Genomic DNA, 27,261 nt, shown 5'->3' with positions numbered 1-27,261 from the left:
GAATTGGATAGAGAAGCAGAGAGAGTTTGTGTTGAGGCGGTGAGGAGGCTTTGTCGAAAGGGTGGAAGACACGGGGTGGTGGAGATAATACCGTCGACATTAAAAATGATATTAGAGTAAAGCGCCGCGGGACAGGGGATGAAACGGGCCGTTAGCGGCGCGCTGGATAGGAAGCACCAACGGGAGAGGAAAAGTTGGTGTATAAACAGAAGTTGCTTAAGTACATTACAAACTGTAATGGCGAATTGGAGGTGCTTGCTGCTTCGTCTGTGTGGATGGGTCCTTCAACCTTCCGACGAGAGTATAACCTTCGCCATTCATTATCCTATGTTTCTGCATGCGAAAAAAAGCCCGTTTTTCTCCAAGAATAACCGGACCAACTCTACCAAATAAAGTGCCAACTTTTGTTAAATAATTCATCTATATTACCCACATCCTTTTATTTATCTATATAGTTAAATAATGATCCGAAATTTTATTTAGCATTTCGTGCCAAAAGATTCATGAGGGAAAAGTAAAGGAATAAAGAGTATGTGGATGGATAAATAACAGTCCTGTATTTTGGTCGGATTTAGTGAAAATTTTTCGATGACGATTAATATTGAAACGGAGCTGAGGTTCGTTGGAAAGTTCAGTGTGTCTCGCTCTGGTTCTGCTAGCTTGAGCGTGGGTGGACCAGGAAGGCAGCAGCATGTTGCACGATCGTAAACACTTTGCATATTTCCCGTTTCATTGGCGAACCCTCCGACCTGCCGCCCCGCCACCTCTTCCTACAATTCCCCCCACACCCCCTCCCCCCCCCTCTCTCTATATACCTACCGACGCTTTGCAATTAGCTAAAATCGATCGTGCAAAGGTGTACGATAAAACCAACTCTTTTGCCCTACCCTCCCCTCCTCCTTCCCCTCTAATGCACATGGGCTATTTTTTTCTATCCCTTTCGAAAACACCTTCCTCGTCCATGCAACGATAATATAGTTTGACAAATTTAACCACATTTTTTCCCGCTTTACGAAAATTCGAAAAAGGAAAAAAGTAAACATATTTTGAGCGTCGATGATAACAGATTTTTATTCCCCAAACGTAACAGTCGATATAAGTGAATATAAAAATGCAATTGCTCGAATTGCAAAGTTTTAGAAGAAAACGGTTGATTATCGGCCGCATGCAACCGTGGAAGAAGAAACGATCGAATCACAGCCCGCCCGCCCGATAATCTAGCTATAATCTGACAATGATAATTTCATTAATTCCGCCCTCAAGATTCGGATAAAAGTTTGAGACGACTCGGGGTCTGCGTTGAGAATTCGACGTCGTCAAAATGCAGAAAGAAGGGCAGCTCGGGCAAGCGAGAGTCTATAGTCGCGGCCAGTTCATTAACGGGGAAAGGGTGATTTTGCAAGAGCTGAAAGAAAAGCCGGAAGCAGGGTTGGTGAAATATTCTTGCGCATCTAAAATCTCCTACCGCCCACTCAACTGGCAAATGCATGTAAAATAGGAAAGTGCCAGGTATCTAGATCGGAATATATTAAGCAACTTCTTGCCAAATTTATTTTATCTTTTTAACCAAAACCGAGGAAGATCGTTTTTAACGCAACACACACACACACACGCAGAAAAACGTATACCTATGAAATATTTCGATTATCGAGAGAAACTTATTCAGTTATATTCATGCGCACAGTACTTTTACGTGCACCTATATATACAGCTTATTCTTGGACGAAAGGTAAAATATTTCAGCTGTAGATTACGAAGCGCGGCTAGCGCAGAAACGTTAGGCGAACGGACGAATGTTTTTCTTTCGAAAAAACGAGAAAAGAAGAAAGAAGAAGGGAAAGATTGAAAAACACGGAAGGAATCTCTGCGTGGGTATATTAGTCGGCGTTATATCCAGAACCGTTATATTTGATTGGGCCGTTCGTGTAAGAACACCCCCGAGCTTCTCCAGCATAGCTCGGCGCTTCTCGTCCCCCTCGTTCCCTCACCTGGTGTGCTCCGTGCAGCGAAATGTTGGTTAAATAATATCCGCGCTTCCAACCGTAATTATCTCGCTCTGAGATTTTCTGCCTTGAGGGCCGGAGTAGGGGGCAGTCGAATGGAGAGGGGGGAGCCTGCCTGCCTGCCTGCCTGCCTCTCCCCCTGCCTTCCCCTGCTTTGGCGAATAAGCTTCGGGGGTGGCCAGAACTTGGAGAATGAAGAAAGGGTGGTAGGTTGGGGCCGTTCTGGATTAGAGATAGCGATGATATTCGCGCCGGGAATCTTCAGACGTCCCAACCTTTTGCCTTCCTTCGCGATAAAGTAAATATTGCTAACTTGCTTCTATGTGCGTATACGTGTGGATTCGTAAGCTCCATTGCTCCAGAGCTCTCTCCCAATATGGTGCCAATACGCGCAGATGAAAGTAAACGATAATTCTGACACTATATATATATACATCCCTCTCTCTCTCTCCATCCTTTTTTTTTAGTACAATGTATGATAGACTATATTGATCAGGAAGAGCTGCAATATGCCAAATTCTACAAATCTAAACGCTTGGCCTTTTGAACTGTATAGGAATTTCTTGGCGTTATAATGGGAGCTTTTCGATATTCCACCATCAGGACGGTCAAAGATACGAGGCATTCTATCGCTTACCCCTGCACCAGGGCAAAAAGCCCAACAATATACAAGTCGAAACGCTGTAAAAGAAAGAAGGTACTGTGCGATGAATAATGCATTGATAGCGAAGGATATTAGTACGAAGCACGGTCTAACAGTATCATGTAAATGTAGCGATAAATTTCACATGGACAAACTGCCAGGTTCCCGCTAACATGAATTTGTTACATTTTTACTATATAGTTTTCCACGTGCAATCATCGCCACGTGTAAATATTTATTTTCCTCTACCTTTGATGTTTTCAATGATACAATTCTAATTTTACGAGTAGCAATTATTTTTAAACGCGGAACTATATCGATCGGACTCGGCAAATTATGGATGTAGCCCGTTGGTATTATTTAACGTTTCGTTGTTTGGGAAGTGTGCTCGCGCGTAATATAGTCGGGGCGCGGCGCGAGGAGGGTTAAGAAGAGCCAAGTTTGGTAATTTGGAATTGACATTACGGAATGGCGTTTTCAGGCGTGCTTGGTCCCCGGATTCCGGTAGAATTTCAGCCAACGAGACCGCAAGGTTTATCCGCTGGGAAGATCGAGGCTGAATCCAGTTTGCGCCGCCAGTCTCCAATTCTTTCAGCATCCCGACGGCGACGTAGACTCCGTTTTCTCCTCCCGGCACAACCGTTGTGAGAAAGGGGAGGGAACGGTGGTAATGGTTGCGCGTTGCGGTTTCGGCTTTTACGACCGAATTACGACTTTTCAACTATTTTTACGAGAGTTGTTTCAATTATTTCACCAATTTGCAATTAAGAGTGCCACACCGGCAATCCCCTCCCTCCGGGATTGCCCCAGACTGAATACAAGGGCTGCAAGGGTTGGCGCCTCTCCGAGCTTTATGGGGCTGATAATTTCCTGATTAGCCAATTAAAGGAGAAAAAATTTCATCGTCCTCTATAAGGTCCTCGCAGGGTTCTTTCACCACAGTCCACTCGATACACCCAAATTTCTAGCACTTTTCGCAGATATACGTTATTCATCGTCTCTATTATATTGTCTTATTCCCATGAATATCGATTGGTGAATTATCGGCTGGTATACAGGGGGTGGGTGTAAAGAGAGTGGAAAGGGCTTAAGGAAGTTGGAGGTCAGTATTTGTTGCGATGCGAAGAGGGTGGTGGGTGCATGGTCGCAGGGTGGAGTTGAGTGGAAGAAGCCAGTAGCGCGCGGCCGGAGTATAACGGTATAAGTCTAGTGTTTATTTGATGGCCTGTAATCACGCTATTTTGTCATCAAGCGTAAGCCACCTTCCTCCATGCGGAACATTCTGCACTTGTACACGCCCTAACTCGATCTTCGCCTAGCACCCCCCTACCCCCTCTACCGTTCCAGCCCTCGGAGAAGAGCGCCACTCGAGGCGCATCTTACTTCCGCTATGATTCTACAGCCTGTGTACTATCACCTGCGCAATCAAGATCCTCGATTTCTCCCCAAACCCAGGTTTAATACTCGCCAACGCTCCTCCACTCTCCACGCCAAACTCGCGCCTCAGCCTATTTATCTTTTTGACCAATGATAATAAAATGCTGCTAAGTAAGAATAGAAAATTGCCACGTTTCCTTACGTAACACAACATTTGCCTCGAATGATTTGTGCGATGTGTTAACCCAATTATGCGGCTGTTGAGCTTTATTTATGCGACAGAAGTTCGTGCATCGGAAATGAATAAATATTCATGAGAAAAGGTCGGATTTGGATGCGCGGAGGGCATATGTGCGGAATTGCACCGGCCAATCGTACATACATACGTATATATATATATATATATTTATACGTGTAAGATATAGTCGAAGCTGCTTCCTAGTCGTACAAGAAATATTGATCAACGACGTCAACTAATAATTACACGTTACTACTCGAATCGCCCGAAGACCATTAGCGATCAGCGTTGTGTTGCTCGCGCGCGCACAGTCCGTGCAAACAAGCAGGAAACGAGAACGGTGAAACTTAATTGTGTAGCGATGCATTTGTAGGGAGTTTGTGTAAACAAGCCGTTGCTGCTGTTCGCGCATAGAAGGCCAAGTCGGTTAATTAGGGAATTGTGACAATTATCATAATTGCAGACGAGAGAAAATTAACCGAATAAACAATAGTGGATGCACGAAATAATTTCGCGTTATATCCATGTCGGTAAAGGTTCGTTTGCAGCTTCGATCTATCCCATTGGCTCGCGCGAACGACGACGTGTGAGAAATTGATGCTACATAGAAAATGAGAAAGCTGATATATACTATATAGGTATAATAATTGATGAGTCAATAATTTTTTTCATGAATTTTATTGAAAAGGGATTTTTTCCCTCACAGTCGCGGATAAAGAATTATAACTAAAGACAATAGCTCGCGCTATTCTTCATCTTATCTTCTTCGATGTCTCGTACATGCAGATCTCAGTACAGAGTGTGAGTGAGCCACGCGCGCAACGAAGAACATTGCTCGCTATTCTGACTCATCGACAAACACCGCACCCACCACCACGTATACGTACCTCCTGCGTGCGCGCGCGCGGCTCTGTCAGTGTGTTGGCACTTTCATCCGTGCCACTCGTACTGCACTCCTAATGCGCCTAATGCTTCTTGCTATGCAGTTGGAATAAATTAGCTCTTTGGGAATGGAACGCGGCGACGCGGCTCATCCTTTGTACTTTCCGTAAATCCAAATTTCATTATTACGAGTCGCACAGGTAAATCGTGTCGATCGATTAATCCCGCGCCCGGCAAATGACGATGGGCTCGTAATTGGAGAAGGGAAAAAAGTCGCGCGCGCGCGCGCGCGCGCGCTCGCACTCGCACACATGCAAGCAGCGAATAAAGGAACTCTCGAAATTGGCACAATGTCGAATTAGAGATAATTGCGCAATAATAGGTGGCACTGCAGATGCATGTTTGCGAATATTAAATGACATTCTTAAGCTCGTTCCAGATTCTAATGTTATCGCAAAAATTGTTGACGTGGACGTTTTTACGATCCGCGATCTAACACGCGTCAACGGGTCGCTTTTGTGCGCAGCGTGAAACATCTCAAATGAATTATCCTACGGTCGACGTGTCCTAAATGTAAATAAGTCGCGACGGGAATGCGTGGGCGCAAAACTGAAAATCACCGATTCGACGCGCTTATCGTGCCTAATGTGTCACGTAACCTTCGCTATAGATACGCTCGGTGTGCCAGCTAGAGATCACGATTGTCGATCCTTTAAGAATATCCATATTAGGCTTAGCTCGATTCATCGGAAAGTCGCCTCTATTAAAATTCCCGCATGCTGCTGTACAATTTTCAAATTTTCACTTTCCACAAATTCGACGCTTGTATAATACAAAAGTATATAACGCTGCATGGATTACTATCCCCCACGCTCCTATCCCTTCCACCTAGGCCAGTTTGAGTTTGAAATTCAAGAGTGGGCAGAGGGGCAGAGGGGGAGGGGTGAGTCCCGACTGGCTCATTACCCGCTTTTAATGGAACTCTTTTCTCCGACGGGCCTCGACTAAGCACCGTTGCCAAACCTCGTTTAGACGATACGTATCAGGTCAGGCAAGCGCAAGCATGAAAGCAAGAAAAACTGTGCTTCCGCGTTCCGTCTCGTTCTATACGGACGAGTTCCGGCTTCCAAGTTTTCTGCAAGTTTGCCGACACTGAATATGCAGGGTCGCGTAGGTACGTCCCGAGCTCGACGAATCGAACGTGCCTACACCAACACCACGCACACGCACACACACACACACACACACACACACACACACACAATGCGATCCTTGCAACGTTGACAATCCATTGTTCTTATTGTAACAGGCGTTCGCCGTTCCTTACGTGTTTCAAGAACCACTCGAGTGACATCTGAAGAATATATCGGTCAAACGAATGTAGAAATAATCCAAGCAGAACGCAATGCATCCATGTATATACAATATAAGGAACTTATTACACTATATGAAAATTCTTTACTCGCGAGGCTTGAAAACTAAAACAAATAGTTGAAAAGTGTTTCTTTCGCTCTATGCCCTATGCCATAAACTTATATATATATATATATATATATATATATAAGAGCCACATGCAGAAGCTCCTGTTTATATAGTTGTATATATAGGTGCAGGTACACCCCGAAGGTTAAGACTGTGCATGTGTTTAATTCTCGAGTTTCTTTACGTTGGAAAACATTGGATCGAGTTTATATCGTGCTCCGACGCGAGCTTGGAGGTTTTTAAGTGCTTAAAGTAAAGCGATGTAAGGTTGAAGAATATCGTGTTGGCAGTAGTGCCTCATTCCCCGCGTCAGTCTGCTCTAGAAGCGGGAGGCCCGGAAGGGTTGGCTTTTCCCTTTTCAGACTGGGATGGCAAACGCTTTGAGGCAAGTTTCGGCAATTAACGTGATCGGAGGCTACCGCAAGCTCGAAACGTCGAACAGGCCGATGCGTGTAAGCGATTTTCTCACCAAGCCGCGCCCTTATCTCCCATTGCGCATCGAACGCACGAACGTCGATCCTTATGCGCTCTCCAGCCTGCAGCCGCATTTCTACTACTGCGCGCGTGCACGCCTATACGTGAGAAATTCTCGTCGTTCCAACTTGCCAGAATTCGCAACGAAATTTTGTCATATTAATTTTCTTCTTTCGATGGAAACCATGCAGACTTGTGTACGTCAGGATGGTGGGCTCCGCTCCGATGAATTTATATGGCCAAGTTTCGGGATAGGAGCTTCGATAACTCATCTCGTCTTGGCAAAGGCGGAAGTGTGCGATCGTTCGCGGCCGCTCGTGATCGCATAGAAAGCAGCCTGGCCAAGCTGGGTGTAACCACCGGTACAGCGAGAAACTACCCGTTGTTGAGTGGGAGGACGTTGAATGGGTGGAGAAAGGGTCTCTGACCAAAATTTATATACAAAGTATCTTCGGTGACCAGTTGCTGTTGGCGAATAAGTAAAACAGTAAACTGGCCGGACAGGAGCTACCATATACACTCCTACGGCTGGATTGGGGCTGCTAAAAGGAGGGTGGCTGTGGTTTCACCTCGTAAATTTCCCACTGGGAATGCCTGGCATTTTTCTCCACCCTCCTTTCGCCATCCGTTCACCATTCTTTCCATGCCCTTTGCGACATTTCCCGAAAAGTTCCTAATTCGCGATATGATCCATTGCGCTGACACGCTAAACATTCCTCAGACTCTGCAGTGCGGTCTCGCATATTTTTCTCACGCATTCCTTTTCAACACTGCGTGGCTGCCTCTGGCCACCGTATCGCAATTCTATATATATATACTATATACATACATGGGTATACGTATATGATGAATCGATTTTCCAAATTAAATTTATCTTCTATTTATAATATTGCCAAGGAAATTAGCAACGGTGAGATTATATGTATATATAGCTAAGATATGGGTGATCGAGTGACAATTTTGAGGACATAGGCGCAGTAAATCTAATAAATATAGGGGAATTAAAGTGAAAGTTTATTTATCACGTGACTCGGCGCGAGTGTGCAGAGCTGCGGTGCTGCATGGTAGCGCGGCGATGAGTGCATTTGGTATTTAAATGAAGGAGCATTGTGCGATAGCTGCGAAGAGCCCATGTCCATAACGTTTAAGCGAATTACACGGTAAATTTTGCACGATATCGAATGGTCGATTTCCATCTTGCGCGCCAGGTATAGCACGGTTATGGTATTTGCCGCCAACTATAAAGCAAACAGCGCATGTATAGGGGCTGCATCGCGCGGGTCAGATTTAATACTAGAAATGGGAGGGTGTGGCTGGAGATATACCAAGGAGCCTCGGTCGTGTCGCGTGCTCGGTTCATTCGTACAGTCATCGATCTGCAACAAGTCTGGCTTCTTCTCGGTGAGAGAGAGAGAGAGAGAGAGAGTCCCGCGGACCAAGCGATGAAATAAGTAAATAATTAAAAGCCCCCCTTCATCGCTCCACCTTAATTTACCTTTAGCCGTAAAGCTGGAAATTAGTCAAATTGCTCCTCTTCTAGCGAAGCCTGGCAATTCTCCAAATAATTTGTAAAGCTTGACAGCTCGCGTCTCCGTTCCGTTGACAGTCAAGGAAATGTACTCGGCGATTGATACACCGCAAACTCCCTCGTCGCTTTTATCCTTCGCAATAATTCCGCGCATCTCATCTGCCAAAATCTGCCAAAACATAATTAACGCCAGTGAGGAGAACGATCGAGTAATTATATACAGCTAGCGAGCGGTGCTGTAACATTATTATATTAGCTCGGCACGTTAATAGATAAAATTTATTGTTTCAATTTGTTTTTGGCTGAAAGCTTTATATGCAAAGAGTTGGTATTTTTGAAGGCCGTTATACGTCTTGGAGCGAGAACTGCATGCGATCGGCCTATATAGCCCAGTTGCATGTGGATGGTCTATCTCTGTGCTATCCGCTTAAATGCAATAAACACGGAATCTCGCAATTCACTGTTTGCCGCTAACGTGCTCGTCTCTTCTCCATAAAGTCGTTCTTACGTCTTTAATGAAATAATATAAGAAAATATAAATGATACAGAAAGAGAGAAAAGAAAGCGCGATAGTCATCAATTTTATCATGTACATGCATATATGTATACAATTATCGCGTCACGTTGAAAGCAGAAGATACTTGCTCGAAAGGAAGAATCGAGGAAAGGAATTTGTGGCTCCGCAGTGTAAGATCGATACGTGTAAATGGTGAATAATTAAGTGAAACGAGCTTATCGCGGTTAACCGTGGAATAATAACGAAGACAGGAGAGAGCGGGTTAGCCTGGTATTATTGCAGCATATGCGTTGTATTTCGGAATGCTACGAGAGAAAATGGCTGCTTACGTGTGTCGTTAGTATTTAGTGTTTGGTTAACATCGGGCATGGAGAAGCCGCCAGTGTTTGTAATTGGTACAGTTTAGGAGCGATGAAAGCGATTGTGTACCTCACAGATTTTAGCCAGCCTCTCCAAACGGTACTGCAGCTGCACAGCTTTTGCCTCCGATCCAGTGGAAAGTGAAAGGCTCTGGCCAGACATTTTCTGGCCAGCCAAAACTTGCAACGCCAGATGTCGCCCTTGCGTATATATATATATATATATATATATATATACTCTCCATAGCACGAGAAGCGCTCTTTACTACAATTAGATAATTCGGCCCAGACTGATATTCAAATAATAACACCTTCCTGAATTACTCCACGAGGAATTATTCTCACCAGTAAGAAGCTCCTTCCTCTCTTGATCGATAACTGCTCTGCATCAGGCATTTTCATACAAGTATATATACCTTCTATATATACGCATGCATACATGTACCATCGTTAACGAAAAGATTCCATTGTTTTACGGGGCTTGAGGAAAATACACTTGTGATAAATGTGCAATAGCGGAGAAGTATTTGCATTCGTAAAAAAGACGGTAAATGCGATCTTTCGGAGTTTGTCAAGAGTTTTTTTCGCACAGCAACTTGGTATTCAGGAACGCGTGGGGCCACTTATTTGAAGATCAAGAGCAGCCCCCGTGCGATGCGATGCGAGGCCGGAGCAGCCAAGGCGACTTTAGAGTGCGGCTGCTCTTTTGCCGACAACACCCCGTATATTTCATTTTTAAACAACAGAAAAATGCTAATGCCTCGCCGTGCCCGTTATCGACTTGCTGCTGTGTATATGAAATAATAAATAATCGCCCAAGTACCGCGGGCTCCTCCACCATCGTCGTTATTTTTACGTCGACTTTGCTCCGTAGATACACATTTTTCTCGAGACTACGCTCCCATCTAGCCCTTTCCCGTTATAAACGTACAGCACGTGACGTCGATGTTACGCAGGATCCGCCACGACGCACCTTTCCACTCGATAACTCATTATACCTTGCGAAACAATTGCGCCCAAACTCACAAATTATATATATATATATATATATATATAATATACTTTTAACAATGTAGCAAAGTATCCTGTCTTTTCCAACACAGTCGAATATTTACTCTACGATCTACGCCTTTTCAAAACATTTTTATCTTTTATTGTATTATTCTTCTCTCATTTATGCCATGTTAATTGGCCTGATCACAGGGTAATCCATGTATCAGTGTGTGTGTGTGTGTGTGTGTGGTATTTATTATCCTTTGCAATCAGTTTCACAAACTTTCGGTTACTCGTGGTGGATTCCATCAGTAAATCAAACACAAATAATAATTTAATTATTGTGTGCAGCATAACAAACATTGATGCACAATATTTAATATCATTTACTAATCATTTTTATAATTTTTTTAGCTCCTATTATTTACTCAAAGGAGAACAATTACTAATCAAAAATAGTTATAAAACAGAACGTTTGCATAAAATCTGTTATAATCTTATAGCTTTATTTCATTCTTACGTATATTAATTATAGATATATAGACATTATTTTTATTAATCAAATTACGCTGTACGACTGAAATAAAATGGAGCAGAATTTCTCTTACAATTGTTAAAAAAAGGTCTTTTAAAATCGGTTTTGTATATAGTACGTATATTTATTTATAAAACTTTACCCGTTCTAACGAACGTTTTATTTAACGCCAATCTATATTCTTCCATCGATCGTTCTTCATTTTCAAGCTTATCTGAATTATTAATTGCACAGTTTCAATGCTTGGCGTACGAAAATATTCAAATTTATTTGTCATCTTTCCAGGAGAATCCTTTTATCTGTTGACCAATACAGATTTAGCAAACATCTTTGTTTATTATTAAAAAAAGTAGCGAACAGAAGACAAATATAGTGTCGTACTTGGTTCATTTCCATGCGGAGAATCATTGTTGCGCATGTAATACAGTCCTTCTGGGGTTTAGCCTTAGATTGAGAGGCGGCCGTGCGAAAGAATCAGGCAAATCACGGAGACCCTTCTCACCGAAGGGATGCTCGATCAAACAGAAATTCCTCTAAATAAAGGAACGTCGCCGGACTATAAACTTGGCTCTGATCGATGATCCTAAAAATTGCCAACCTCCAGGGAAAAAATTCAATTTTATTTCCAACCTTAAAAATAAATCACTAATATGGGACGCGATCTTTCGAAATCGATTCATGAGAAAATAATGTAAGAATTGAACGTTATTAGCAATTGAACGGGTTGGTTGTGTACGATTGGACATATAAATAAAATTCTAAGTCTATTGGTCATCAATTTTAGGGGGAAATGCGAGTTTAGGTATAAAGGAACGTGATGTCATATAAGAAGGAGAAAAATAATAGGTCGGTCGTTTCTCGAAGGACCGGAGTGGTTGAATGGTCTCGCAATGGGATGGGCGGGGAAGAGGCTCGCGAAACGCAAGCCGAATAAAAATGGGGTGTTTATAAGCGAGTATCTAATGTATCACGCTATATTTACATATACCCCGCTTTTGCACAGTCCCCGCAGAGTAGATCTAACCGTGAAGGGGAGGGGGAGCATAGACACCCCCTTGCGCTCGACGAGAGAACAGACGCCGCGAAGGACCGATGTATACAGCTGATGTAATAAAAATTAAATATGATATTTCGTCCTGCACCGTTCTCGAATAAATAACAAGTTCCTTCGAGGGTCTTTCCTTGTGCCATCCATAGATCCCTCACCTTACAAACTTCGGAACATCCGTAAGAAAAATGTAATTATACTTTTAAATGCTTCGTTAAATCATGGCTTTTGCGCGAACGTCTTTGGCGCAAGAGAAAGAAAACTGGGGAGAAAAATATTAGCCAAGACAATTAGCAGTTCTCCGTACGCTGCTAGCTCTTTCAGAGATTCCACAGTCGATATAGGGCACACGTGTTAATGTTATTTACGCGCTGATGTTATTTATGCGCTACGTCAAGCGACTGTTTGGACAAGTGTTACGACGTTCACGGCAACGTCAGTCGAATTTGGGAAAAAGTGTTTATCAGCAAACAAGCGCGTCAACGATCACAAATACCACGATGAAAATCGGACGATCGTATATATATATATATATATATACCGAAATTACCATTTTTCTTTCTTTCTTTGCGACAGTAACGATCAATCTGTTCCAAGCTTGTAAAATACAAATATCGATAAGTCTATATAATCATCTTATCTTCGCCATAAATGATTCCGAACTCCATAATTATTCTCTTCTATATCTGAAACAAATTTTCACAGAATTGGGACGATTCTCTGTAAAGCCACAGCAGACAGTATTTATGTCGATCGGAATAAGGTAACTGTTATAAATATAAGCAATATAGGGATTATAAGTATGACTGTTGCATCCAAATCGATCAAGGAATAAATATTGGAATGTGCAAAAGGTCCTGCTTGCAAATATAGACAATAATCGTGTTAGCCAGCACGTGGTTTATCCACGGGTGGTGCTCAGGTGGTGTCTAGGTCATTCGACAAAGTTCAATGCAAGTTTATGGAACTGCGAAAGGTTTATGGGAAGCCGCGCGTACAAATCGCTTCTTGAAAGTATTTAGCATTATGCTGAGGAATGAATCATGGGATAGCCCGCGTTATACCCGGTCAATTTCAATCATTAAAATTCCATTTGACGTACAACAAGTGGCAGCAGACGCGGTTCGCGTTCCTCCCCAGAGGTTTTTTTTAGTCTTTCGAGAGAAGGCGCGCGCGGAAAGTGGACAGCATCGCTGCCACTTTTACGCTGTGTGACACGCGAAAGAGAAAGCAAAGTAGACGTGTTATTATTACTGTTAAATGTGCTAGCTCGCTCGCCCAGGTAAAAGAGATCTCTTGTTTCTTTCAAGGCACAAAAAGTGCGCGATGAGAACGCGATAGGAACAACACGCCTCGGTTCTTTCTTTATCTCTCAAAGTACATTTTATCCGCCAAATGCATGTCTCCGTCTCTCTTCCCTGAATATATCTATATGCACATAAAATGATATTACTCGCATTCATTCTATTCCGTAATGCGCGAGCACCTCCACCAAATTACTTTTCACAAATATTTCAATGCGCGACTAATGTCATTAGGTATTTTATCATTATTTTACGCTTCTTATTCACATTTTAATCTACTTTTAAGATTTTTAATTTTATTATCCTTTCTTTTCAAAAGTATGTGCTACAAAACTGCAGGTATGCACGATACTTTTACACTTTTCGTTCTACAATATGCCATATACCTTTTGATGGGTCAAACATTCTTCATTTTTAAATCCCCTCGCTGGCATCACGTGAACATTAACCGCAAGTCTTTTCGTTTCTTCAGCATCGCTAAGTCAACGTATTTAACAATAAACAAGAGAAGAATTCCGCAATATGTAGATTCCTTTCAGCACACTGTGGTATGCCCTAATCTCATTCGCCTACTACAAAGAATAATTGCAGCAATTCTCACTAAACTGAGCGTAGTTCCAATTCCCATACGTTCGTATTTTTGCTCTTTCAGTCTGATCAAATGTCCCATTGTTTACCATTTGCGGAGATGGTGTGAATTATAATTTTTGAGTTAATTTATTTATTTTTGAGTAATCGTTAGTGACTCTATAGTTATGTAAACGAGAAGGGTATGCAAAAAAGTTGAGCATTTCAATAATTTTTTCTTAAGGCATGATATGGAATATAATACCGTTAATCGAAACGATATAGTAGAATCTGATAAAAAGGGAGAGAGAGAGAAAGAAAGAGCGGTGGTTATTAGTGTTGGATTTGGAATCTGCGTACAGTATACAGCTGCAGGCTTCTAAAAGGGCCAAAACAGACCGGAAAAGCAATGCGAGAAGAGAGGGGAGTAAACTCTCCACGTGTCTCTTCTTTCTTCGTTTCATTAGTTGTGTTCTTTCCGTCTGTCTCTCTCTCTCTCTCTCTCTCTCTCCCTCACGAGGTACACGTATATAGAAAATCTGAGAGGAAGAGGGAGAAAGAAGGAAACACATGGACTTGCACGAATACACGTGTGTATCTACGAAGGCATCGACGGACGAACGGTGTACGCGTAGACGGGCGAAACTTAACAAAACAATTTGCTCCAAAGCAAACAACGGCATCCGGTTTACTTGTGAATAAACAACATATTTATTTTTAGAAACCTCGCGGCCGTAACTCGTTTGCCCGCCCGACAGACTCAGCGTCTATTTACCAGCGTTACACGACTTAGCGGACGAGGATAAAAATCGACAGCGGTGCAAATAGCAGCTGGGCTTTAATGTATTCCTCGCTCTTTCTCGTCTTTTTTCTTTCTTCTCTTCTTCTCCGTCTTCACCCTCTCCTTATCCTTTCGTCCTCTTTTTCCGTCGGCTTTTTTTTTCTACCCACAGCTTCTTAAAAAAAAAAAAAAAAAAAAAAAAAAACATCCAACCAATTCATTCGATCAAGTGGAAACTTCTTCGAGGCTAATTAATGGAATTAATCATTTGCCAACTTTTGCACTTCTGCCTCTCACTCTCCCACAGCCCTGCCATATCTTGCATAAGTATCGATTGTTGGCGAATATTTTTAACGTTAAAAGCATGCTATTCTTAACGTATAGGAGATATTTTTGTATCGCATAACGTGTACTGTTAAGTCGCGTACGAGAGCAAAGTTTCACATTGTTCAATGTACATGTAGGTACATTTATAGGATTTATTCGGTGCTAGTGTTGAGTCGATATTGGTGTGGTAGGCCTAGAAGGCAGCAGAATCGCGACCTAATTCGAAGATAAGATTAGTCGTTAAGTGTATACCGTGGCAGCGAACCCCTGGCGATACTACTCGGTGTTTTATTGCTGCGACCTACCCCTTCTCGGCCCTCACCCTACACCTCCTTCGGGGCTCCAGTAAGATTTATTGCAAAATTCGATAGATATTGCCAATTATAGCCCCCCTGTGCTTCTCCTTTGGCACCGAAGGTTCCCTTGCCCTCCGCCAGCCATCTTCCGCTTGCCTTGAGAATTTTAAATGCGTTTTATGTACAGAGACGAAACGGCGCGTTGCATAAATCCGTTGCTTGGAAAATATGATTACAATCACTCCCTCGCGCCTTGCTACCCACTTTGCACACCCCCTCCGCACGCTAACCATCCCATCCGTTTCACCTCGGGAGACGGAAGAGCGATAAACCGTCCTGCTTCACATGGCGTATCTCGCCGAGTGCTTGGATTATCTCAAAGCCACCGCCTTCTAGCTCGTTTCCTGTATCATTGTTGTCTCAATGTCGTTTGTCCTTGGAATTATTCCAATTTCTACGCCACTGCGCGTGACTTTTACTAATCTCCGCGCCAAACGAGTCGCGTTGGGAGAGAGAAAACTTCTCTCTCTATATAACCCCACCTTTCTCTTTATTTTTATACCTATCTGATGGATAATTATCAATGGACACGAGACGACCGCTAAATGTATCAAACTTGTGCACCGATCATTTCCGAATAATACGTTTAATGAAAGCAGCGATTAAAAAGTTTTCATCGCATCCTCGTATGACAAATATAGGGAAACATTGTCGTCGCGTCGTCCTTTACAATGCCTTCCACGAGGGATAGACTTTACTTCTTAATGGTTGCTGTAATTATATTGCTTTATCCGGGCTTTATCGCTCGTTTAACGACACTAGCGTGATCCAGTAAAGAGAGCGAACAGTTCCTTACCCCCCTTGGAACGAAGCGGAGCACCACATCGGCTCTCTCGCTTTTTTTTTTCTTATCCAAGCAATATCACTGGTTCTAATATCGATGAGAAATAAACACAAACCATCAATTAATACGATTATTAACTATTTCTCTCTATGATATCTATCGCTAATAGCAAACTACGTTGACATTAATAATACGGACTGAAATGTTTGTACGACGATGAAATTACTGTAATATAAAGGAATATTAGAGTGGATGAATTATTGTCGAGTGGCATGTTTTTGCCTCTTGTAAAGTTTCGACGATGATTGTAAGAATGGGTAAATGAATGATTTGAGAATAAATTGGGGAGTAAGTTTTAGGAAGCGTAGGCGGATTGGAGCAACGGTATCGTTGAGGTGAAAAAGTCGTAGACGAAGGAGAGCCGAGACAGAGCGAGAGTACTGGTTTGTTTATTCCCTGCGTGGACGTACACAATATTTAACATGCAACGTTAGCCCGATGCTGGATGGAACGCGATGCCCGCGCGTTGCGTGTTTTGTTTGCGCCTTTCTTTTGTCGCGTGTATGTCCAGCTGCGTCGCAGAACGACGCTGCCTCATGCAAATGAAGCGTACAATGCGCCTCAATAGCCCCCGCGTATTTATATATGCTATCCGGTTCATTATTTTCAACCGCCACTGTTTATTTCTGCACCCATATACATATACTACAGAGCTTCTACAATGAAACTTGTTTCGCGAGCTACCCAGAAAAAGAGACGAGCGATGTAGAAAAAAAGTATTTATCGATCCAATACCACTCTCTCAACCCTTTCACAGTATTTTCCAACTTACACCCTTATCCCGAAAACTTTATTTTATTTTCCTTTTTTTCATCATGCTTCTCATCCGAGCCTCTCCCATAAACTTGTAGTATCTCACACGAGTCGCGTAACGACTAATTTCTACAGTTTTCTCCTCCCTCTTGCTCCATTACCAATTTTACTCTACCATAAACATATTGTTTTCCAAGTTGAATCCGCAATGCACATCGCCCGCCTCCCCCCCCCATTTGGGTTAAAACTTTTTTCGGACCCCTTTTCCTGGAGAAACTATTCATAATCGATATAATCGACGCTAATTGTATACCAATTTGAATTGCTCGTTCAAAATGCCCTTTTGCCCTGTATAAAGCGTACTCTGAATATTACCACTTTGCTATTCACTCTGAGTCGCTGTACCGTCAGTGAATATGAAATTCCTATAATCACTAGGCATGAGCATTGCACGATTGACGTCAAGTCTTACGAGGTATATCGTAGGAAAAGCTCGACAAAAGCTATTCGTTATTCCATTTCCAAGATAAAACGACTTGTATTTTTTTCCCTTCAATCGTTTGGTTGAAATAATTTTTGACCCTTGTGGTTTCTCAATGGAATTTTTTAGTTGGACTGTTGAAATTGCAGGAACGGCAATGAGGAGCGAGGGAGAGGGAGAGCGAGCATGAGAGAGAAAGAGCAAGTCCGTGATTTCCTTGGCCAAGTAAAAAATAATATAATAGCCGGGCCCGTAAGGGATGCGTCTGCGAGCGAGAGGGCGAACTACCAGAAGACGAAGTGTTCTCATTATACCCAGTGATTTATGTGCGTGCCATCGTGCCACCGTCGGAAGATTCTAGGTTAGAAATAAAGTTAAAAGAAAAATAAGGCTTACGGGGTGCAAAGTCGAGAAAGAGGGGAGGGGTCGACCGAGGCTTGCTGAATATATTACAAAAATAAGCTCGCTGGAGCGCGGAAACTCGGCGCAAAAAAACTTTTCCAGCTGAAAAGTCGAAGAGATCGATGCTTCGCTCTCTCTCTTCTCTCGCGTCCCAACCTCCATCCCTCGCATCTCTAAAACTTTTCTCCGCGAGCTTATATAAATATATAATTATACAACATCATTGTTCGTAGATTGTTTCGACCACTCTCCGATATATGAGAGCAAACGGTCAAATTGTGCGTCGCCAAATGACACATGCATAATATATCTAATATAAACATTGTTTTCCGTGTTTCAGGGGCACATCGGCGACAATCCGTTTGACAACAGCTCCTGGGGCAAAGAGCACTTTCAACCTTCGACGGTTCCTTGGCAGCTGAATCCCCGCGGCCACAGTCGTCCCAGTGTAAGTTACGTAACTCAATTATCAATGAAATGGAATGATTTTTGTAAGGGAGAAAAATTAGTTTGACTCGTTTTGGCAAGGGTTGAAAGTGGGGAGAGGGAAATTGAAAAAAATTGGTAAAAGGAGCGAATGAAGGAGTTTGGCGCGTATAGCCCCGGCAGCGGAGCTTCCGCGAGGAGAGCGACTTCCGCCGTGGAAAAGAGGGTTTTCCCCTCCTTGTACCGAGAAGCGTGCACCCTCTTACACTCGTGCGAGGCAAGTATACCCACTCGTCCCATTCCTCCTACGGTATTTATAATACGCTTTGTTTTCTCCCGGCTATTTGTCTCACTTCTCTGCTCCTTTCCTAACGTTATTATCTCGCTTTTTATTTTTATTTAATTACACAGCCGGCGCCGACATTACTAACCCTTAACGAGCGCCGCGACGTGTCGCGAAACTGCGCGCGAAACTTTCCGATTCGCAATACTTGGAAAATTCAGCAGTTATCATTGCGAGCTAATTAATTTCGATTAAACTCTTTCCCGTCAAATTAGCACGGTGGATTTATAGCTAGGGCCATAAATAGAGGGTTGATAAATAAAAAGGATGGTATAGATAAAGGTGCCGTGCGCCGCGGGTCGTGGTATATATATATATATATATATATATATATATATATATACATAAGTTAGTACTGGCGCAGTGCGGGAGCTTCGGTAAATAAAGTAGACAGCTGAGAAATGATATTAGACAGCGAGTTTATTATACATGGTTTACGGGAGACACGATACGAGTTCCTGGAGATTTATTGGATCGTTTTGTCACGCAGACTTAAGCAAGTCATACATATTGAGTATCGGTTGATCGGGCCGCGTTGGATAGAAACTGGCACCGCCACGGGCGGATTTCTGGTATGCTGAGAAATGCGCACGTGTGTGCAACCGGAGTGGCCGCGGAGTCGAAGTTTGCGCTGACTGAGAATGTAGCGTGTATAGGCCCGGCACACGTCGCACAAGCGCCCAGACAACGAGAGCTGCCGATATGCACATAGCCGCACGCTCAAAACTCTATAGTATACGTATTTGCGCATGAGATCACTCGCACGGCCGCGGCGACGACGACGACGACGACGACGACGACGACGACGACGCCGCAATCCACGCGAAAGTGCTGATGCATACCTTCGCTCGCCATTCCTTTCTTCAGCTTGCGCACACTCCCCTTATTTTCTTCTGTTTTTTCAACGCTATATTTACACCTTTTGTCCAAGCTCAAGATCGTGTAGCGATAATGCATAATTATGGCCTTTTTGTGTATATATATTTATATAATCATGCACACGCCGATTGGCGTACAGCAGTCACGAGCTTTGCCTCACTCGATGAAATTTCCTTTCTCATTTCTAATCGCGTACGTTTCTTGTTGATGGAAATCTCAATGATCGTCCGAGTCAAATGAGTGTCTAGTTACAATAGAGGCAAGATGCTTGCAATCCTTTTGTTGAGGAATTTTTCTGAAATTCGATAGCTCGATTGCGCTTTATTGTGTGTATATTATAATAGACTGGCGGTGCTAATGTTGAAAGTGAGCGTTTACAGCGTAAAGTGCACGTGCGAAACGGCGACTCCTAGATCCCGAGTCCTAGAATCACTTATCTGTTTTACAAATGTCATACGACCCGCGCAATAACGTGACAATCCTAGATACGAGCGCACGTAGCGCTAAATTCAACACTGCTTGGAAATATTTTCATATCGATTGCTTCGTAAATTACACAGCTGCTTTTTAACACACGTGCAACAAAAAAACGATTAGATAGCGTAACGACGAGAAATTAAAAGAACTGCAGAGAGAGAAACGAGTTTAATATCAGATACGGCTGAGACAGATACGATTAAATTTGAGAGTAATCGAGCTGCTCGCAGAGATTTTAATATAAGGTTTTGCTATTGAGTTTGGAGAATTGTGGATAAAGAGCTGTGGGATTTCCGGCGGTAGTATGTACATACGTGATGGTATATATACGTATACGTTATATATAGGTATATGCTGCTGGTAGAGGAAGTCGAGGTTTTGGTATAAATATTGTATTATATATATTTGACGCTAGTGTCCCTCGTATTTGAAAAAAAGAAAGGCGTCAGGCATAACTCGACAATCTCGGGTACGAGCTCCGGTAATATGATTCGCGGCAAAAATCAGGATTGGGGTAGCTCTTAGCGGTGGCGCAGCCCCTGGGTTTTAAGATATGCAGGGCGCAACGCACGAGTTTTCTCTCTCTCTCTCTCTCTCTATTTTAATACGAATGAGGGTGTGGGAGAATCCCAGAGCCACAACTTCAACAGAGGGACGAAGACGGAGAGTCTGCTTGAAGATCTACTTCTTGATTACAGAACTTTTTACCTAATTACATAACATTGTTACCATTTACAAAGTCGCGACGGTCCTCTGCCTTGGTTGACTACTAATTAGGACTGCCCGATTATCACCCTTGGTACCGCGCATCCCTCCCTGATAGCCCTTTGACAATTTGCAAAAATTCTACCCTTCTCCTGGACTATCAAAAAATCCATTCCTATGCTTTCTTCCTCATTTGAATTCTCCTTCTATTCGATTTCTTTTTATATCTTCGTCCCCGAAATGAATTTATATTCTCGTAGCTCTCATCGAAAAACATGGTGGGTACTAAAGATTTTCACGTACCAAGGACAAATTTTCATCCGTTTGGACATTAAGACGCCTAGCTGGCTTTATTCTCTCTCTCTCTCTCTCTCTCTCTTTAATACCTCTCCGCAATCCCAAAAGATACACCAGTTTACCCTGCAGACACATTGCCTTGTATATAATTTCGATTCCTTACATTACGTAATTTTCTCTGTATTATTTTAGAATTCCTCGGCTATATGTCTCCTCGCAGTCTCGCGCTCGCGAGATATTCATCCCTTGCACAACGCATACTAATACATTCTTGCATTTATTAATTATTCCAAGCTAGTTAGCCCGGCTTTCGAGACCCGTTTCATGGGCCACTCCCCATTCCCAAGCACCCATCCTCTCGCACTCCGTGCTATCCGATAACGCAGTGGGATTAGCGGGAGTCCTCGCACAGATAACGATGCTGGGACACATAGGAATTTGTAAAATTTTCTATGAAAAATAAAGCTCCAAGTGTTTAATTGCAAAGTGTGGAGTCTGGCACGTCGTAAATTCGATAGATCGATGCGGATAACGTTCCATCGTAGGATTAACCAACCTTCCCTCGAACATTCAGTCGTTAAATTAAATGCTAAACATATATGAATGCACCTGCACGTACGTATATACCTACCTATGCTACTTTGGTAAGCTACCTGAATTGGAATTTTTCCTGGTCAAAGAGCGTTCGATAGGAATGCACGTCCCTATAGCTGGGAAAACATTGTGGAAAATCCTGGCATGCCGATTTTCGAAACGAGCTCTTCCAAACGGATTCTTTACACTGGACTTGAGCGCGGTGTCTTGGAGGGGAATTTAATTCCCTTTTAACGCCGCTGCAGGGGAGATTCCTTTTTACGGCAATCGCAAATGTTTAATTGGCTCGGAGCTGGCTAGGCGGCTACATTAATTGCAGCAGCGGATTGCCACTGGGAAAGCTTAGGAGGTGAGCGGAAAACCTGACGGGGAAGCTACGGGAAGGAAAAGGAGACGAGCATTGAATGCTAAACAAAAGTTAATTTATATCCGGAGGTCGGGACTTGGCCGGAGATCGGGAGATGAATGGCTTTACTCTTTGCATATCAAGCGATCCTTCGGGACTCGACTGATATTTCTGGATGCCATAGGTGCGTGTCTCGTTTGACCGGATCATCCACTGAACTAGATTCCCCATGCAATCAGATCGAATCTCATCGATTTATAATTTTTCCACAAATTTCTATGCTCTACGTCTGCCCAAATATCTGCAGTCAATGATAATGATAAACGCGAACGAGTAGACCAATTTTCTGTTATTTTTTACGCTTTGTAACTTTATTGATTCGCAGTATATGTATATATATATATATATAGCTGAGACAACAAGAAATGTCCGAGAATACTTCGCAGTGATTATACATCGCCAGTGGACGGAAGATATTCCCTTTAGGGTAACCACCCTTGCGTTTCCTAGCACATCCGGGTATAGTCGTTCAATAATCATACATCCCCTTGAAGCGAACGATGCTCCACTTCGTGATTGCGGCCCTTTTGAAATTCTACAAAATTCCATCGAGCAAAAAAAGTTCTAATCTCGTTGCGCTGGAATCTCAGGAAGTTGTCGCGATAAAACCGATACGGATGTATAAGAAATCGATGTATATATATATATAGATGCATGATCATCAGAAAGCAATCATGGGAATTGAGCGATGAAATCTCGATGCGTAGTCGGAAAGCATCGTCTGGCTGGCGTTGAACTTTCTCGATACACAAGGAAACATAGCAACACAACACAGTAAAGCACAACAAGTGGGAGGGGGGATGCTGGGGGTGGTTTACCCGATAGATATACAAGCAGAGAGAGGCGCGCGTCGCCAACACCACGTGCTTTCAGCCCCTCTCCGCGTTCCCGTCCGTTTCTCATCTTCCTCCATCCCGCGGGTCGTTCTCGCTCAACCTAAACAACCACCCCCCCCCCCCCCCCGCCTGTGTTGATCGGCCCACCCTCTCCGCACGGTCTTGTCACTCTCTCTCTCTCTCTCTACGCAGCCTCTCCTGCCCTGCCCTGCCCTATCCAACCTACCCCTACCTGCATGCCTCACGTGCTCTCCACATTTACCTTTCGAGCACACGTGTGCCACATGCTTTCCACGCGACGATCGACATATATTTTCTTTATTTATTTATGTATTCTTTGAACAACATATCCTACACTCACTCTTCTGAACCAATGATTAATTCTATTTTCAAAATTCGAGAGCGCGTAGATCAGCTGACGATAATACGATTGTGCGCAGGTAATAAGTTGAAGTGGTGCCATTATAGCAAATTCGCTGGAGCAAGTAGAGAAAGGAGATTATAGAGTATACTTACTATATATATATATATATATATGCATAGAGGCAGATAAGAAAGGATAGCGGTACGAGCAGGAGTTTACACGACACGACTCGTGAGTTTCGCGAGCTCGCAAACGCAGACTTGGCTCAAGTTCGATGTAACGATGTAAGCGAGACGCGCAAGCTTGTAAATAGATGTCTGGAGCGTGCTAATGCCGCGAGGCTGCTCTCTATATAGTATACATACGCGGTAGAAAGCCAGGTGGGCCACGATGGCAGAACTTGCCGTTTCCCCGATGTTGTACTTTACCACCCCCGTCACGTGCACACGCATGCACCACGATAATTAGTGTCTTAATGAACCCCCTCGACTCTGCCAAGGAAGTGCCGCGCCGGCCCATCCATGCACCTCATCCAACCTGCCGTTAAATAATTACCAACACACGCCCCGTATCTCGCTCTTTCTTTCAACCTCTCTCCACACACACACACATATTATACTATATATATATATAGGATATCCATAGCGTGCTCGTGCTTCTTAATCTTAACGACGCGCTCTATCCCCAAAGGCCAATCTACTCGAAGGAAAAACTCAAATTGCATGCCTATATCTCTCTCAGCTCTATTGTTAAGCTCCTCCGGGCGCGCGTACGTATAGCATAGGAAAGGGACAGGGGAATTCATTGCTATCCAATGATTCTTACGATCCTTTTTTAAGAGCTTTTCAAATCTTTCATTATTTATGACCGTGTTCGTCCTTCTCCAAAGAGAAAAGATTTTCAGCCGTATCTCGAAGAAATATAAACACGAAGTTTGCAGTTTAAGCGATATATCTGAGAAACGACGAGGAGTCCAGGGAGGAATTTTTCTTTCTTCAGCGTGCATTAAGTGCAGTTTGGCGCAGGACCGGCTGCTAATGCGACGCCCTTACGCGAGTTCGAACGACTTTTTGCTTTACGACGCTCGATTTGAATTTTATACACAGCGATATTTGAATTACGGACCGTCGTAAAGCGTCACTCTATGTATGCGCGCGTGCTTACTTTAAGAATACTAGATTACATATGCGCTATTACTCTTCGGGACTCCCGTACCGGTTATGACTTATACCGCAGTAAATTTATTCCGTTCTAACGTATATATAGCATGGAGAGGAGAGAAAACTGAGCCATGCTTGGAAAACTAGCAATGTTCTCACGAGGCCAAAAGAAAACTTGGCTTTTTTCTTTTATACGTGCCTAATACCAATACGTATATACACATCAAGCGCAATATATATGTACATATATAGCTATATCCACGCAACAGTCGACGCGCTTCAATCAATTCTTTCTCAAATGGAAACTGGAACAAAGCGTTATATTCATCTGGACATATTTTAACGAACGGATCGTGTACGGAATTACATTATCCTGACTTGACCGGAAGTCTTATCTGTCAAAACTGACTTTACCTGCAGTTTTATTTATGGCACGTGTGGCTCCGCGTTACGTCCGGAAATGATGTAAAATCTCTATATAGAAATTAAGGTACATCTTAATTGACATGCATTCGTTATCGCTTTTATAGCCACTCTTAAAGATTCGATATACTATATATAGGCCACGAATTGTTTATTCTCTCTCCAAACTTGATTTTCACAGGTATAATGTTCTCCAATCTTAAGAGGGCAATAAAGGTATAGCGATAATTTTATCCGGCAGAGCACACTCGTCTTTCAACAATCCCATAAGTAGGATAAATGGTTGAATTTGAGATCGACCAAGAAACCGAGAGTGGAATAATGCGTAAGGGAGTCGACCAAAAGGAGAGAGAGAGAGAGAGAGAGAGAGTTGCTCACACACACACACACACACACACACAGCTATATAATGCGGTTTTATGCCATTTTGTTCAGCATTCATTCGTTTATATGCAGCTTTTACCGGCATTGGAGTTTTTCTCAGAGTCGAGGTATAAAGCTTTATCCCCTCTCCTTCCTCGAGGATCCTCCTTATTCTTGACTCGTCCAGTAATATAAAAGTCGAGATTAATAGTCGGAGCAAATCTGCGAGCCGACAGCCAACCCCCAATACTTGCATCCTCCAATCCTCCAGCTCGTGCATCGGATGTCTTCGACCCCGCTCCAACCTTCCTTTCAGTTTCTTCTCATTGCGGCCATTTTGCACCCCCGAATCGATACTCGACTAATTTCTGATCGGGCCCGTGTATCCACTAATACACTGTCACACTTTTATCCCAACAGCACCGTTTGCAGGCTTTACCCTTTCCATTCCGTACCTATATATATTATCATTTTGTAAATAATTTTTCATCGCAATATCGGAGCTTCCGTTTAAACAAAATTTTTAGTTAAATCTCTGCTATACAAGAGCGGAGCATTTTTACTCGTACATGGGTCGATCATGGCTTCGCACGGTGTATCTTCAGTAGAGAAAGGACGCGTATAAGATTTGCAGGGGTTTGGCTATATATAGTATAATAAAAGTTTTGTTACGCCTAGGTGTCTCTGATCAATACACGCGGCGTTCCTCGGGACGGACTATATGCATGGCCGTGCGGAGGAGAGTGTGTCCCGCCTTTCCCAAGGAAAAAGGGATTCCGCGGATCTAATCGCGAAGACTCTGCCCCCCCCCCCCGTGAAACGTCCCCGTAGTCCTGCGACAGGGAGGGGGTCGCATAGTCGCAAATATTGCAAGTGGGCGGATGACGGTAAGACTTGCGCGCGCAATCCTCTCTCCCTTTAAGTGCGTGTGCATAATACACGTGCACACTTCCGTACGTGAGAACGTACGTAGGGAAAGGTAGCTGCGGGAGCATGCGTGCAGCTTCTAGCCGGAGAGCCTCGAGCTGGGATTAACAGCTGCCGGGACACGCGAGAGATCCTTCGGGATAAAGCGATGATGCTCCAACGAATCTCCTTCGAGCATCCCCGTATGCCCGCGTCCTTTGCTTCTTCCCGTAGACGCGCACCGGTGCACCAACGTCCGGAAAGTCGGGCCATTCCTCCGGTCGATACTTTCCGGAAGCAGCGCGCACAACATTATCGCCAAATCCCTCCTCGATGAGGACCAATGGTCCAGACCAGACCCGACACCCCCGGAAGATCCGAAGAGTGCGGTAAAACGATAGTCTCGCGTTTCGTACATATAATAGCAGATCGATAATAGTGCGCTGACGGGGGAGGGAGGGCATTGGCGAGAAGCAATTATATAAGTACGGATGGAAGGACAAAGTTGGCTGGTGTTGTAGTGGTAGCGAGGAAGAGGGGGAGGGAGGTAGAGAGATAGGCGAATAGACGGCTCGAGAGAGGCGAGAGGTGGTAGAAGAGAATGCGCTAAGAGTGCTAAAGGGATAGTTGCATGTGTGCGGAGAAAAAGAGCAAATGAGGCAGCGGCGGAGAGGGAAATGGCAAAGGTATGGATACAGCGATCGGCGAGAGGACGGAAAGTGGGAGAGGGAGAGAGCCGAAGAAGGGGTGGGAGAGGGAAAAAGGCGGAGAGCCGGAGGAACGAGTGTAGGCGGATCGGGAGAGGAATTCCGCGGGGGCGTGTCTTCCCCGGCGCACCAGGTGCAAAGGTGCGCGAACGCGACGTTGCCACGCCTTTCGACGGCGATCTAGCAGCGACCGCTCGAGCAGCTCGACGTCGAGTCGACGTCGTCGACGCAGCGATGCTGCCTCGAGTCGAGTCAGCGTCGCGTACCGCGTCTCTATCCCGTCCCCCGTCCACTTCCCCTCCCCCCCTCCCCTCTCTCTCCCTCGCCCGGTACCCCGCATGCTGCACATGCAACACACGTACAGACACAACAGCACACCATCTCTATCATTTATTCTTACACGCGCGATATACGCCGACTCTCCACTCTCCTTTCTCGCCGAACGAGCGTGTTCCTTGACTCGATCCCCTCCCTTTTGCGC

At 43.8% G+C, this 27,261-nt stretch overlaps 1 protein-coding gene across 12 annotated transcripts in view; it reads left to right on the top strand.

The window, feature by feature from the left end:
* FoxP (forkhead box P) overlaps nucleotides 1-27,261 on the top strand; it is a 182,583-nt gene that overhangs the window by 67,377 nt on the left and 87,945 nt on the right. For 11 of the 12 annotated variants that reach the window (XM_066726702.1, XM_066726704.1, XM_066726697.1 and 8 more), the window contains exon 2: nucleotides 18,235-18,342. In XM_066726702.1, the coding sequence (XP_066582799.1) occupies nucleotides 18,235-18,342 (108 nt within the window). Of the gene's footprint in view, nucleotides 1-17,793; nucleotides 17,854-18,234; nucleotides 18,343-27,261 lie in introns of those variants that run through there. The other variant, XM_066726708.1, reaches the window with a different exon arrangement.

This window comes from Prorops nasuta, unplaced genomic scaffold (assembly GCF_024137725.1).
Source record: "Prorops nasuta isolate Cenicafe-Biocafe unplaced genomic scaffold, Cenicafe_Pnas_1.2 PNAS00005, whole genome shotgun sequence".
Classification (NCBI taxonomy): Eukaryota; Metazoa; Arthropoda; class Insecta; order Hymenoptera; family Bethylidae; genus Prorops; species Prorops nasuta.
The sequence above is the reverse complement of the archived record's forward strand: the minus strand, read 5'-3'. Positions and strand labels throughout refer to the sequence as shown.